Source organism: Lipophrys pholis (genome assembly GCF_963383615.2).
Source record: "Lipophrys pholis genome assembly, chromosome: 8".
Taxonomy (NCBI): domain Eukaryota; kingdom Metazoa; phylum Chordata; class Actinopteri; order Blenniiformes; family Blenniidae; genus Lipophrys; species Lipophrys pholis.
Window position 1 is genome coordinate 24,578,266 of NC_137630.1, and position 16,204 is coordinate 24,594,469.

The following is a 16,204-nucleotide window of genomic DNA, read 5'->3' on the forward strand; positions in this document are numbered from 1 at the left end:
GCAACTGAATTAAGAATGAAAAATACTTTTCAAAAGTTAAGTCAGACGATAGGAGTACGTCAGAAATGTAAAGCTAAAGTGTACTCTTAAATTTTTCGAAAAATCTATTTTCAAAATGTGGTTGGAACAGTAAAAACTTTAGTAGAAAACAAAATGTTGGGACTTAACACATATGAAGATATAATTATACGGGTAATTAATGTGGTTAGGTGAAAATGATAATCGAACAGTCAAAATTAAAAGATGTCAAAAGTAGATAAAACGCCCAAACCTCAAAATTAGAAAGTTTTGACTAAAACTGAATTCCGGGAAATACCATCTTTTGGTGAGATGGAATAAAAATATGGACAAGTCAAAACATCTTCCCAGTATCTAAATTATTAGACGCAGCAAAGACGAGAACTGAGATTCACTGAAGCATTTCACATCTTTTTATTTCTGCATTTCATTTCTTCAACAATTTAATTGCACCCAGATCTACAATAGTTTGAAAACGTGCACAAAACGTGAGTTTCTTCATCCTGCAAAGAATAATAAAAAATAAAATCTGACCCAGGCAAAAAAGGATAGCAGGAAACTAGTGTTAATTCTATAGTTCTCCTTCTAGTTAATCATAATTTAATACCTCAGCATAATATACTTATAAAGACCAATATGTCTTGTAGTTTTTTGCCCCTTGCAGCATTCCCCAGCCCTGCAGTTAAAAAAAATATTTTCTCTATTTAAAACAAACATTTCAATGTTATCATCATCATCATCATCACTATGGTCTTAGTAATTTCAGAGAAAAGAAAATATTTTCCTCTCGTTTCGACCCGCTCCCAGATACCGAGGCCCGCCCACCCTCATCACAACGAAGCTCAAAAGTCCTGATGGAGAAAGAAAAGGGATGGAAACAGGAATGACACGTATTACTCAGTAAATTAAAAAGGTGAGACATCATGTAGCTTAGAAATCTCCTCTGAACCCACACAAAATTAGGGCTGAATCACCTTTCCACTGTAAATGTTTTTTTTATTTTCCATTTTTCCTGCATACAACTTCATCTGGAGGTAATTTCCACCCAGTGAAACCCGTTAAACCCACAACGCCTCGCTCTGGAAGTACAGCTGGCCGACGTCCGTGATCCTACTCGAACAAGGAGCGGTGTGTATTAAATAAAAAATAAATAGATATTCAAAAAGGGGAAGGGAGAGAACAGTCCATCTATAATGTTATTCTTTTTTTTTTCTTCATTTTTACATTTTCTAAGAAAAATCTGACATAAGAAAAAAAAAAAACATCATTTATGCCTTTTCAGATTTTTCCAAAACATTTTTTTTTTTATACCTACAGTATATCAAGAAGATCATACAGATATACAGCAAAATAAGAAAAAAAAATACAACAGAAGGAAGTCATTAAAACCTTTTATGCAAAGGGAATTTAAAAACATAATAAATAAATAATATACCAATATCATGATGATGGTGCAATTACAACTGAGTAGGTGTCTAACCAAAGTAGAGGACAAAAACAGTGAGTACTTGGTTTTTGCATTAAGTTCAATAAGGGACCTCTTGGTAAAAAGTAGGGAGAGGGGTTACATTAGGTGCTGATGAGAATCCTCCATGTCAGTTGGCTGCAAGTCCAGTAGTTTCAGAAGAGAGTCTGGAAAACATTCAAGATGTCATAATTGAGACAAACATTTTTTTTTAAATCCGATTGAAAACTTTTCTAGGAATCAGAATCGTCTCCGGTAGCTTTTCCCCACAGAAAAGCTTCAATGATCACAAACCACTCTGGGTAAAACCTCAGCTCAGGCAAATGTTACACCACAAGACTTCTGGTGAAAAACACCTTGAAATGGAGCTCGTGAAGCTCACCAGTGGCCTGAAGGTGTTCAGAGGAGAACACTGAAACTAAATATGGCTGAAACCTTCCTCTCTAAATCTGATTCAGAGTCACAATAACAGAACTAGTGACAGAGCTTTAGATGTGAACTGTGACATGAATGTAATTATAGATTAAACTTTTCCCTTAATATTTTTTAATATCTGATTTTACTTGTTTAATCAATGAGTGTATTTCTTTATGCAGGTTTGCTTACATTTATTTTACTGTTCAAATGGATAAAAGCTCAGAATGGCTCTTTGATTTTGCACGTCAGTTTTGTCTGTCATATTTCAAATAAAAATATTAATCGTAGATTTTACAGTTGGAAGCAAAGTAATCTCATTACAACAGGATTTCCTTTTACCTTGTGGCAACTATTCCAGATAGCAGCCGAAATAAATTTCCACAGTGAGATCGTCTGTCACAACAACAAGCGGCTTTCCAAGCTGACATGAAATGGAATTAAACACCTAATGGCTAAAAATGCTGACTAACTAGATGAAGTCCAAAGCGTCCTGTGTGGTTCTTACCGGGCACTGATCAGGTACTGGGCCAGGCCGATGCTGGCGTGGGAGCCCGTGATGGTGACCTGTCGGTCGGTCGAGCCCTCCACAGGGTTGGCGATCTTGATCTGAGCCCCCGACATCTGACGGATCTCATTGATCTTCGAGCCCTGACGGCCAATGATGCAGCCAATGAGCTGGACACGAGAAAAAGAAACGAATAAATCACATAGGATTGAATTTATTCAACACAACAGAGAGAGAGAAAGAGAGAGAAAAAAGATGCAATATGCAGCTTTAATAATGTGAAGAAAGGAGACTCACATCGTTTGGAATGGTCAGCTCATGAGAGCCGGTTTGTGCACAAGCGTCCATCCCAGCTGCAGCAACACAAATAAAACCCCGTTATTACAAATACGCAGCAATTATAGAGCATCTTTAGTTCAGTGGTGGAAGGTGTGGCACTAAAATGACGGGTGTATATATTTTTGGTCATTTTTAAACTATGACTAAATATGAAAAGGGCCGTCTGCAGTCGCAGCAGGAAGTTGTAATCTTACAGTGACAATAATTAACACAATTCCAACTAAGCAGGACTTTAAACTTTCTGCTTATGGATCAGCGTCTTTCTGATCAAAGTCTAAATGGAGCAACATTTCAAATAGCCTCTGTTCAGAGTGGATCACATTCTGGAGAAACGAAAAACAAACAAACCAAACAGTTCCGTAAGAATTGGAGCTTTTTAATTTAATCTCCTGACTCTGTAGTATTTTGGGAATATTTGCCTGAAAAGTCAACTTTAGCTACTGAATTCCTTGTTTTTGAAACCACAGACAGAAAGTACATTTCAGCAATTAATCCTCTTGCTGCCCAACACCACAGTCATTGTTTACGTCACCAAGGGCTGATCTGTGGTCTGGGTAGAGACATGGACACACTGACAGGACAGTGAAGAAGGATTTTCTTGGTCGATACATAACTGAAGAAAAATAGCAGGATCACCCACATTTTAACCCATTCCACAACTATTCTTTTTTTTGCATGAGCAATGTGTATTGTGACATGCTGCCATTATCGTTATATTATTTTATACACAATTTGTAAGCAGGAGCACATGGGTTAAAATCCCACAGCCGACAGGTGACCAATGAGCAAGATGCTTCACACCAGCTGCTCAAGATGCAGAACTTTCACCAAGTCCGTTTCCGTCCCAAAAAGGATCAGCAGTTATGCAGGTATAATTGTGAACGACGCCCGTCAACATGTCCACCTACCCTGGAAGGCCTCGTTGCCGTGTGCCACAGAGAAGGGGCTCTGCTGCATGGCCAGCTGGTGAAGTTTGGTGAGCTGCACAAACAAATGGAGCGAAGCACACAGGAGGAGAACCACGAGTCAGGACAAAGTGAAACTTGTGCTGAAGAGACTGAAATGTTGTTCAACGTTGAGCGATTGCGGTGATGAGAAGAAATCATGACGTGAAAAATGGAACCTACGACTCAGCTTTAAGGTTCTATTTACACAACGTGTACGAGGGAAAACACAAGACTCCGGTTGCATTCGGGGGATCTGAAAATGAAACTTTTTGATAACTCTCCCACTGTGTTGCTGTGCTTTCTGAAATGCGACCACTAGTAAATGCACATGCACGAGTCAATGGATGATTGTCTCCAGAGTGTCATGACTCTCAGTCCATATTCTCCTTATAGTTCAGTCACCTGGAATAGCAATTCAACGCCATGGTCTGTCCATACCACTGTCTGTGTACTCGCCATTGTTGACGCAGTGTAGTGTTTCATTACAAAAATAACCAACAGCACCCACTAGAGGCCAAACATGAAAACTACATCCTTTTCTGCCTTTGCCATGTAAATGAAAAACTTCTCTGAAACAAAAAAACCGATGCATTTTCACTTGAAACGTTGTGTAAACAGCTTCAATACAAAAAAAAAAAAGTGCACTTGTATTTCAATCTACAACCTTCGGGGATGGTAAATGGAAAAAGTGTTTCAAGCAATGGTGAGGAAATGAAAATCAGAGGGATGGAAGAAGAAGGTGGCATGACTTCCCGCGATCGAAGTTTCAAATATATTGAGTCACTTACAGAGGGCCCTTCACTTACATCAGGCTGTGGAATGGGGTGCTGCCCTTGGACAGCGTATGCCTGCAAGGAGAGAACAAAAAAGACCTCAGGAGGGCGTGGCAGAGTGACACCCGGTGTACTCCCAATACCCTTCAGTTGTCTGCCCTTGGAGTGCAACGGGAACAATGTGTGGAATGACACTCGGCTGCAGCTACAAGAATCACCACACATGTCCTCACTGAAACCTTTCACCTCCCCGTGCCGAGTGCAGGCTGTTTACCTGACCACCTGCAAAGATGACAGGCGAGCCTGAGGGTTTGGGTCTGTACGGGATGGTCACTCCTTTTGGTGGAGACTAAGAAGAGGGGAGAGAGAGAGAGAGAGAGAGAGAAAAAAATAAAAGCATCGTTGACAACCAGCAAATAATCCAGAGTTGCAGATAACCTTTGAACACTGGCAAAACAGGAAGAGCAGCATTGCATTAAATGGCGTCCGTACCTCGAGCATGACGACGCAGATCTGCTTGACACACTCGATGATGGACTGTGGGGTCCCTGCAACAGTGATGGCACGCTCTGTGGAGTTGGGCAACATGTCCCCTGCTACTTGTACCTGAGCTCCTGCTGACTGTGCACACACACACACACACACACACACACACACACACACACACACACACACACACACACACACACACACACTTTAGATTTTATTGAGTCCCCAGTGAATTGAAGGTTTTCCCTTTTGCTTGTTCTTACTGCAGAAATACGTAAACTTCTCACTCCATATCGTATCAAAGCAGGTTACTGCTTCAGCTTGAGTTTGCACTTAACAGGAATCAGATTCTATCCACATCTGATTTCAGTCTGAGAGGATGGAACAAACATGAAAAAGACGCACTCAAATGTGAATGATGCAACTAGACGAAATAAAACAAAACCAAAAAAAAAAAAAAAGGAGGAAGACTCGAGCTTACAGAGAAAACATCTACTGGATGTCTGTGACGGAGAAAAGTATTAGCACCCCGGCTGAAAGAGAATCAGATAACACCGACAACAACAGCACAATCTGAGCGCAATTTTTCATCCAGGGTATAATTCCAAAGAATGATTTGAAACTGTTGTAAAAATAGAAACTACCAATGAAAAGCTCCTTCAAGGAAAATCTTAAGAGTGTCTAGTTTCCTACTTTTAGTCAAGTGGAAATACTGAATCAGGACTCGTACGTCTAACAATCCCTGGCGAAAGCATCCAAACAACACAGATTATAGGTCAATAGTGCCAAACAGCGAATAGTGAGAAATGTTTTCTATTGAGTTAATGTTTGAAGATATTGTAAAATATGTAGCACTTGCTACAATGTCGCACTTCTGCAACAATGGATTTTATTCATACCGATTTACAGCAGCCTCAACATGTCATACTCATGATATGGCAGAAATGTGAAAACTGGCGGCCATATCTTAATTCAACAAGGTTAATTTACAGTCATTCAGTTCACTTTATATGTTAAATATGTAGGTACAATTCTCATATAGTTATAGAAGTTATCGCTTGCCCCTCTGGTGAAAAAAGACATTTTTGTGGCCCCCACCTTCACTGAAGCTGCTAATCCTTTTTTTTTTTTTTTCTTTTTTTTTTGAAAGTCTATTTGATGAAGAAGGAAACGTGAACACAAACCTCTCTGATTTCTTTGATCTTGCAGCCTCCCTTGCCAATGAGCGAGCCACACTGACTGGCAGGCACGACGAGGCGCATGGTGACTGGCGGTTTGCTGGTGGCCGTACTGTTAGTCATTGAGGTGCTGATGTCCTACAGGGAAAGTGACACAGACCGACCTTGAGCAACAACCAAAAAAACATCCCTCTTGCTGCGACGGCTTCTTTCATTTCAGAAGTGGAGAGTGTTTCTAACCTCCTCCAGTTTCTGGATGATCATGGAGAAGGCTTTAAAGATGGAGGTGGTGGGTCCTGCGAGGGTGATGATCCTCTCTGGACAGTTTCCCTCTGAGATGTTGATGCGAGCACCACTCTGCGCAAACAAGGAAGGAAGGAGGAATAACACAAGAGTTTTTAACATGTGACAGATGAGCCAATATCACTGAAATGATTATGAAGTAGGAAAAAAAAAAAAAAAAGCATTACCTCCTCTCTCATCTTCTTCACCGACTCTCCTTTCTGTAGAAAAAGCATAAATATTGCATATATTTAAATAGGAAGCAGGTACAGCTAGTGTCACACGGGCAGTAAAAACAACTCACCTTGCCAATGATGCTCCCAACCTCCTGCAAAGAAAGAACAAAGATGCATGTTAAAACAATACATGTATTTCTAATGAGTTTCTTTTCTGGCTTTAACAGACCACTTGGCGCTTGTACAGCCTCTCTTGGAAGTCTGCAAAGAGAAACGTCAGGAGACGGAAGAGTTTTCCAACTGGCGGTTTCAACCAGACCATGTGCATTTATTTGGATGTGACCAGGAAGCAGTGCAGGTAGGAGGTTGAACGTGACACCACGATTGATATTTCCCTAAAATATGTGCCAATTAAATAAATTGTAGCCATGTAAGTCACCATTCATCCACAAACTTCCAATACTGCTTCATTCAACCCGAAAAGGTTCTGAACAACACAAATAAACCGTTTAACATGATACACAGCAAATCTTTTTAATAAGGAACAAACTGGCAGACACTTGGTTCACTTGGCATTAATGACAAAAATATACTAAAGAAGTCGAGATGACGACTCTGGGTTTGGCCTGTGTTGACCATAATATCACGTCTTTTTGTTTTGAGGTTAACAAATAGAACGGCTAGAGAAGCAAATACTGGGACATTAATCACTTTGTCGACATCGAGCTGTTGAGCTTAATGTGCAGGTTGCTTGGTCGGGATGAACTGGTTCTTGAATGTATTAGAGAAACAGTCACTCTCTCAGTGGAGACATGAAGGTGTGAGCGGCCGTAACGCCGATTGCAGGACTGAAAAACCACTTCCCAAAGCATTTACTGCAAATGTTGGCTCTCCCGGTAGTTCAGTCACTGGATGAAAACCCTTCACACCGGCAAATTTAATCAAGCAACTTGTCGTTGGGTATCAAAAAAGAAACGAAAGGTTACAGTGACGAATAGACTGACTTAATGTTTTCTGGAAAAAAAAGTATTCTTGCCAGATTCACATTGAAACTTTCAACATACGGTTATTTTTTTGAGAGACAGAACATTTCCTGTTGACGACTCAAACAACAATTCCTCTCAAAGCTTTATTTACAAACTACATTCAAAAAGTAAACGCAATATATTGTTACTTCCAAAAAGACCACTGAGACCAACACGACCCACCAGATTCCTAATGTGTCCTGCTACGGCCTCTCTATGAATGTTAAGTGTCTGTATGCTCCTAACATTTAGATACACAGTATTGTGTCATGTCCAGTTGCTTGGGAAAGCATCTCCTCCCCAAGATTAACCACCAATAGACACTTGTGGGAGCATTCACCCCAAACCGTCACCTCACACCTGGGGAAACACCGCTTCAGCATTTCACTCTTGTGCCTTGCTTATCCATCACCACAACCCCCATTCATTTGCATTTCAACGGCCATCGGTGTTAAAGTTGGAGAATGAAGTCCTGCTCATGATTGTGTAGTTCCACATTGCATGCCGAGACACTCACCTTCCCATGCATGAGTAGCCTGATGGTTAAGGTGACATTAAGTCCTCCTTCAACTAGACTGGAGTCCATCGCTGCAGCCGAGTCCACGCAGTAAACAGTAGTCATTTTGGAGTGAGTCTTTGGTCACCGGTTAAGAACGTCTGCAGACGGAGAGGAAAACATGACAAACGTGCCGAGTGGAACCAGAGGGAGCATCTCAGAGAGGAGCTGTGTTTACTACACGAGCTGCTGCTGTCAGTGCACATCAATGAGGTGATGCAGCCACTTAACATCTTGGACCCTCGAGCTCGTTCTAGATTTTAACAAGGTTAGCCGGCTACTCGCGAAGAATGGGACGTTTCAGTTCAGTAATTCACATTAAACTGGCCGGAGTCCACTTATTCACATCGGCACAATGACCCTCTGTCTCCTTGCGGATGCATCTATTTCCTGGCGCTGCGCAGCTGTGGCGACGTAGCGTAGCTCTTAAATTTTGTGTAATAAACACGAGGTTACCATTTCATGCACGGGGAGCAGAGTAACTCTCTGTCTGGTGTGCATTGCTCGCGACCACAGAGAACCTACAGGATCACGTTTTGCATGACAAATCCGGTTTTGCAAACACCAGCAGAGCTTGTCACGCAAACAAGATTTAGCGCCGCAACTTCTCACAAATCACCGCTGTTTACTACGCGTGCAACTTAGCTGCCTGTCTAATCGCTTCATCCGTAAAAATAAGAATCACTCCAACACAGCGACCCGGAGCCAGCTCCTGACCAGCCGCAGAGTGAACCACAGCAGTGGTTTTTCCGTCCAGCACGCTAGCATTAGCGCCACCGGATCCAGGAAGTAGTCGCATCCCGCGGCCTACGGAGCGCGCTGAGTTACCGTCGTCCTTCACTCGCAGAAGAAACCGAGAGAAACACAAATCAAAGCGTCTTCCTGTCGGGGTCTTACCGGAGTCGCCCGTCAAGGTGCGTTCAGGGGGTGGGTAGGGTGACAAGGGTGGAAGGGGGAGAGGTTCGGGAGGGAGTTTTGAGAGGATCCGGGGAAAAGGGAAGAGACGCCGCTATTCGATCGGACTCCACTCTTCTCTTCTGCTCTGCACAAAAGACCAAGCGCACCCAACCCTGAACCTCGCGCCCCGCCCCCCACGCGCACGGCAACGCCCCCCCATCCTCAGGTCAGCCACGCCCGCCGACGAACGCCCCGCCCACCAGGACTGATTTAATATCCAGAGTGAGAGTAAACGATTTTTCAGGTCCCCAGAAGACGTAATTGGAAGAGTTTTTCTTCCAACATATTTGCTTATTGGCTCGTTTACTCTTTTATATTATCTGGGAGTCCCTTTTTTTGGAGCATGTTTTTTTTATTTTATTTTTTGTTATCTCAACAGTGAGTGCATCAGAGATTTGGAAAATAGACAATTGCTATGTGGGAACGAGGGTGCTGAGGATGGAGCTCCTGGGCAAGAAGAGAAGAGAAAGGCCAGTGAAGAGCTTCATGGATGCAATGAGGAAGGTGGAGATTGATGTGAACAAGGCGGATACAGGAGATATAAAGGGTGTTGTTGGGAGAAAAAGATCAACTGTGGCAACTCCGACAACTGGAATGTGCTGAAGGAGGAGCACAAAAGAACACTCACAACATACAGCGACTCACAAAACTGAGTATAATATGAAAAAAGACTGCTTCTCCACTCCCACACACACACAGGAATAAAGACAACACAGCCTGCTGCTAAGAGACTGGCAGGGAGTCCATAAAGATCCCATCAACAAATGATATAACAGGAATTTGTTGTATTGTTCAGTGGTCCTGCTTTATTGTCATTTTCTTGTTGGTATCTTACTAGAAATTACATCTAAGAAAAACTCGGTGTGCCAGTGTAACCTTGTGATGGTTACTTCACCATGGAGGGAAGTGAACCAACAAGTAACAGCCGGAGAGCTGCTGCTTCACACGATCAACTCAGAATACATTGCTTTTCTGTTTAACCGTGCTGTCGGGAGGTTTTAAATGGTGTCGGGTAAAAGCACTGCGAGAAACATTTTAGCACATCAAGTCCATGTAAGGTCACTTTTACCAATAGATATTTAATAACGGAAAAAAAAAGCTAAATCCTTTTTCACCTTGTAAAATCGTTGCTACCTTGCACGCATGTTGCCAAGTTGGTTTCCTTATACACAAATGACTAATATAAGTTTTATATGATTTTGTAGTGTGAAAACGGCAGAAAATGAGACCTGTCCCACCCACCCGTGGCCTGTGAAGTGAATTAAAGCCGAGTGTCTATGTATAAGAAACTATACATTTGAAATAGCAAAATTTCTTTTGCACAAAGGAACAGCTGTAGTCCATGATACCTTGCACATTCACACAACGCTCATGAGCTGCACAGTGGTCCAGAATGTTGAGTTTTTCTGCTGCATATACAGAATGAGAGGGAGGGAGGTTTGGAATTATATGTTAGTAGTTTTTATTGGGGGATGCAGAATGTGGTTGTATTACACTGCGTTCCATCATATCATTGTGCATGATTTCTTGGTAAACTATATCATGGTTTGACTTTTTTGCAACAGTTGGGTGTTTCAATGGACAGAGGAAGAAAAAACATCACAGGAAAATTTATGAGCAAATAAAATTTCCAAAAGCAAATACAGTCACATTTTCCATCTCTATTAGTAGTAGTGTGATAATGGCTGTAGGCTTTCACCGACTCCTCGTATGCACTTGTCACCACCTGGTGAATGTAAGTTATGTAGTGAGAGCATCTTAAGCTTTCCTGAAACTGCAGGACGATTGGATGAAATATGCTCCTGTTTCCTCCATGGATAACCTTTTGCCGCAATCATGGGTGAATCCAGCAGATGGCAGAATAACACAAGTTTCCGTCATTAATCTGAGCGGAGTCGATCATAGTGCCTCCCTAAATCTTTCACCCTGTCAGCTGTTTCTTATTTAAAAAAAACAAAAAAACATCCCTGGTCGATCTGACTGACTTGTTCTGATCTTCACCCATCAGAGAAGTCAACGGTCTAAATGCCAAATTTTATTGAAAAGGGAAACGATGTGCATTTTGTTAACAGAGGAGAACAGAATTATAAATATATTAAATAATGGTATTGTTGACCATATTAGGAATATTATTAGTGCTTAAATGTCTTCTTTCTTCTCTAGCTGAAGAAGAGACACTTGGTCAGATTGTTCAACGTCAGTAAATATGTGAGTTTTAATGCTCCGGAGTATCAATCTGGTCATTTCTTGACTTCAGATGATTTCTTAAAACAATTAATTGTGGAATTTATTGATAAATTATGAATTTTGCCTGAATTAACATAAAAAAAAAATTGACTTCTTGACCTCAAATTATTTTGTGTTTAAAAACATAAAATGTGATTGATGACCTTCTGCTGCATGATGGATTGCCTTGTTTCCTGCAGGGCTGTTATTTTATTGTTTTGTCACATGATTGATGACATAAATAAAAAAATCCTAATTGTGTTCGTGTTTATGTTGAATTGGAACGAAGACAATCAAAGTGTTGCCCTCCACCGTTAAATCCCCAGGATGATATTATGATTCCATTAAAGTGGAGTATTACACAAGGCCAAAAAGCAAAGTGTCCCCTATAACCATGAGCTCATGGTCTGGTTGATGGAGATTTCTGCCTGAGCTCACTCAGCACATGTTCATTAATCTGGTCCACTCCAGAGCACCCCCTATACAATTACTCAATGGCCAGAATAGCCCGCCATTGTCTGTTACCAATCCTCTGAATCGTTAATCTTTTCTAAATCCACTTCTCCATCGGAACCGATGTCCTACACAGCGTGGTTTACGCACGGGTGTTTACATGCATGACTCATGAATCATGTCTGCCTCAGTTTCGTGGATTCAAAATCACTCTGCTTTCGATAGATTGCCTCCACGCTGGAAGGAAATGGAGCTCAGCTTTTCTAAAAGCAGTTTGTCTCGGTAATCCCCCATTTTTTATTTTTTTTTTTCCATTCTTCTTCTTTTTACAAATAAGAATCCAGACCGTAGATGTTGGAGCTCGCTTTGCAAAGCCATCTGCAGTACTGCCTGAATGGTGCCAGGCTTACAGGGTTGGTGGTGTTTTTCTAATATGGAACCATAGCTGACCAGATTTGCCCCAACCAGGGATCATGGCATAACCGGCCAAAGGTTTTTCCATATAGCCTCATGATGCGAGAACAGTGTCAGTTTTAGTTTCTCCTAAAAAAAAATTCAATAGAATAAAATAAAATCTTATAAAGTAAAAAAAAAACCCACATATAACAAGTGTTTTTATGTCAATATCCAAAGATGTTTAATTAAAGTAAAAATGCCTCTCTCTTTGATGTGAAGCACAATCACTGAAAGCTGGATTATACAGTGGAGAGGAGGTACAAGCTCTTCAGCCTTTCCAATCAGCACGTTTCCCATGGCCTTTTTATCTGTGTTTCTCCTGTCAAGCAACACCTTACATAATAATTAGCCTGCTTTAATCTCTGCATTTTTCCCAGTTTGCACTTTTTAACACATCCCAATTTTTTGGTTCCCTATTACCACCTAATTCAGTGCATCCTACCCTTGTTTGCAGCCTCTCGCCTTTAGTGTGTCTATCTGGCATGGCTACGAATAACTCTCTCTCTCTCTCTCTCTCTCTCTCTCTCTCTCTCTCTCTATCTCTCGCTCTCTCTCTCGTCCCTTTTTTCCTCCTCTGGTAAGTGGCCATTGATTATTGTACATGCATTGTATGATGAAATGCCACTCACCCTCCTAACATCCTCTTGTCAGCTGCCCCTGACACCCTACTGCCTCTGTGCACAGCAGACAGCCTTCACAAGCAATGTTTAATGTGCTCAGTGTTTTAAAAACATTCTGTGGATTCACCCTTCTGTTTGGGCTAACACGTGGCGTGCGGCGTGTCATGATGAGGACTCTTTAAATCCAGTAATTGCACATATTTGTGACATGTGATGCCAATACAATTTGTTATGGTGGAGAGCATCACTGTTTACTGTGATATAAAGGGAGACTAAATCCAATTTATTCCCTGCAGCTCTAAATTGTCTGCACATATTAAAGTGAATTATCTGGATTACAGTGTGAAACCTGATGACACACTCAAAGCCAGAGAGGCGAGTATCCAATTAGTCTCTTAATTAGCTTGTGAATGTTGTTTAGAAATTAAAGGTCTTGAAAAGGGATGGAAAAACCAGAGCGCTGTGGACAAAACTGCGCACTTAGTTCAGGATCTTTTAAATCTGTCATGATTTAACTGATATAACATCACTTTGTGATTCACAACATTTGAATGTCATACTGTCTAGATGAACAAGGCAAAGAAAAGTTGGCATTCGTATGTGACAGAGTCACGGGCCGGTTGTACAGATCTGTTAACCCACTAAAACGGAGACGCAGGGATGCACAGTGGGACTGAATTCTCTCCACATGGGTGTGAACACATACAAAAGCCTGCACTTGTATGGCGGCTGCAACGTCACTACCTTTCCTCAGCCATAGATAGATGGCCCTGCAGGGTCTCAGTGAGAGGCGACACGTGTTTGCGTAAACTGTCCAGTCAGGAGGCAGCGAGGATGTTGAGCGACTGTGACGCCACTCTTATTTTAACAAGATCTTCCTTAAATAGGTTGCCCCCACAGAGACGAATAATTGGCGTGATATCTTGGGGGCCTGATCATGAGGAGCAGTCTACATTTTAATGCCAGACCTCCACAGGAAGAACCCAGTTATGCATGCCATTGGCCGCCATCTCTGGACTCGACGTCATTAGGCAAACAAGAGCATACCTTGAGACAGATTATATGATTTTCAACATATATGGTCATTAATAATTACAGTGACAGATTGTTGAAGACATTAATCTTTGTTAGGTTAAATGTATAATAATGTAAAATCAAGGCATGCCGAACATCAGCCACGTGTTTTACTTCATAATCATTGATTGAAGTGTATTATTCATATTTGACCAATTCAGTTCTTAGGCTTTTGGTCCAATCAGCCCACACAGTCATTGATAATAATTTTTAGTTTAAATCCACAACCTAACTCCACAGACTGAATGACCACAATGAGTGTTCTTGTATCTGTTGGAATAAGGAACTACCTTCATGCAGACTTCCTGTGCCCATAGAGATCATGACATAATGATTACTACAAAAAGAAAAACTGTTGGTGGTGGGAGGCAGGTGGCGTGGGTGGTTGGGTTTAGGGCCAGGACTTTCACCCGGGAAACAGAAGAGTCTTCTGTTAAAGGACACTGAAAAGCAAAATCTAAAGTTACAATTTTCTATATATAATGTTTTTTCACAGTCAAATTGTCAAGACTTTTACCAAGAAAAATATTGATGTATTGAAATATTTAGTGACACTTGTGAACAAATAGCAATTATGTGGCAATATTAGAAATGTGGATAGTCTAGTCATCCTGGCACGGCAAAAATCTGTTGTCTAAACCATTATATCTTCTTCTGCCTAAATGAGCTTTTTTATATAGTCAAATAAAATGTATGTACAGAATTTCCATAATAAGAAGCCACTGATCCAGCCGGGAGGTAAAGGTGATTGTACTGCCTCATGTCTGTGGAAATGGTAAGAGTGACTAATGTTTGCGCATTTAGGCTGATTCATTCAAAGTGGCTATTGAGAGCAAACTCTCGGATGTCATACCTGTGCAGCATGCGTTTGAAAAATCACACAATGTTCCTCGGCCGATGATGACGTTGCCGGTGCCTTTGAATATTTTGCAGAGCTTTCGAGAAGCTAATGTGATGTTACTCAACCTGACAGCATTTATTGTACCAACTTTTAGCAAAAACTACTCACCGGAATTGAATGAAATTCAGGGATGATTTGTCATCATCCAAGGACCGATCGATTAGATTTTGGGAGGTTAACAGCTAACCGTTTCCAAATAAATCCTGAAAAAAAACTGCGAGAAAATGTACCCATACAAAGCGAATGAAAAAGGTACCTCATGGAGGAGATCAAAAGAGATCAGCGTCTGTTGCCATGGAGACGCTCCCTGCTCAGGTTTCGCACAGTGATGTCTCGACATGACCTACCTAGTTAGCATCGATATCAGCTAACGGCTATCATTCTGGGTTCCGCAAACAATTGTGGCGCTGGCGAAGGTATGCGTTCCACCGAGGGCCCACTATCGTTTTTTTTCTTGTGTTAACCTTTTCTTTTTACTATACAACACCACAAAACAAGCAGTCAACCTTGTATTTATTCAGCTTCAAAATGATCAATGTTGAATAACAAGAATCAAAAATATGGAGCGCGAAAGAAACGAATACACCTGGCAATGATGCCATCTGAGAAAACAATTTGTTAGTCCTGGAACGAGTCCTGTATATGGACATTGTTGCACAAAGCAGATTGTCAATGACAGAACGGGCTGATCTGATCAAGCCCGCAGCAGATCTTGGCAGCTGATGGTGGCACAGCTTTCTCCTTCCTCCAAAACACTCGCTATATCATACACTACTCACTGGCTTGAGTACACACAGGGGAGGCCAGAGACAAAGCAGCAACAATCCCACTATTTTCACTCTCTCCGCCAACAATGTGTCACGATTTCTGCATGTTTTACCGAGCTCCAAGGAAACAGTTGCAAACTTCATGACATGGTTGATTTGGAAGGAACGCAAAAGAGCACACTTTGGTTCTAACTGAAATGTCTGGAGGTCGACAAAATGAACTGAGTTTACCACCGACAATGAGGAATATACTGTAACAAGTAGTGGCAGTTGTTCCCCATCTGGAGAGTGAAATGCAGAGTAAGTAAGTCGACTGAATAACAAAAGCTTTATTTGTACATTTAAACAAACTCAAGAATTCTAATAACCCCAGAAACCAGATTGTTTTACTTTTATCAGGGAAAGTCTCTCTTGAGCAAATGAATTAATTGAACATTCAATTTTTGAATACTCCATTTATGGCAGTTTTTGTTATGAGAAAGAAATGCATAGAATAATGTAACACATTAAAATCGTTAATATTTAGCACCTTTGCTCTTTCAGTATTCTCTAACACAGCCTCGGTGGCATTTTGTTCAAT

The 16,204-nt window shown here is 41.3% G+C and overlaps 1 protein-coding gene across 7 annotated transcripts; it reads right to left on the reverse strand.

Moving 5' to 3' along the window:
* Positions 1–416: 416 nt before the first annotated feature.
* On the reverse strand, positions 417–9,256 carry LOC308113221 (poly(rC)-binding protein 2-like; the record flags this gene model as incomplete). Of its 7 annotated transcripts, none has more annotated exons than XR_013935539.1 (15): positions 9,068–9,236; positions 8,132–8,271; positions 6,718–6,741; positions 6,602–6,634; positions 6,372–6,488; positions 6,138–6,269; positions 4,957–5,085; positions 4,739–4,813; positions 4,480–4,539; positions 3,653–3,725; positions 2,703–2,758; positions 2,406–2,575; positions 1,587–1,650; positions 993–1,128; positions 417–869 (listed from the first exon to the last, which is right to left on the reverse strand). XR_013935539.1 is itself a non-coding variant. In XM_080469285.1 (14 exons), the coding sequence occupies exons 2-13, from the start codon at positions 8,234–8,236 to the stop codon at positions 1,614–1,616; spliced, it is 1,011 nt and encodes a 336-aa protein (XP_080325411.1). In that variant the 5' UTR covers positions 8,237–8,271; positions 9,068–9,256. The 7 variants fall into 7 exon arrangements, 4 of the variants coding, with proteins under 4 accessions (XP_080325411.1, XP_080325413.1, XP_080325412.1 ...); XR_013935541.1 differs by having other exon boundaries at positions 4,498–4,539; positions 9,068–9,218; XR_013935540.1 differs by having other exon boundaries at positions 993–1,650.
* Positions 9,257–16,204: the final 6,948 nt, after the last annotated feature.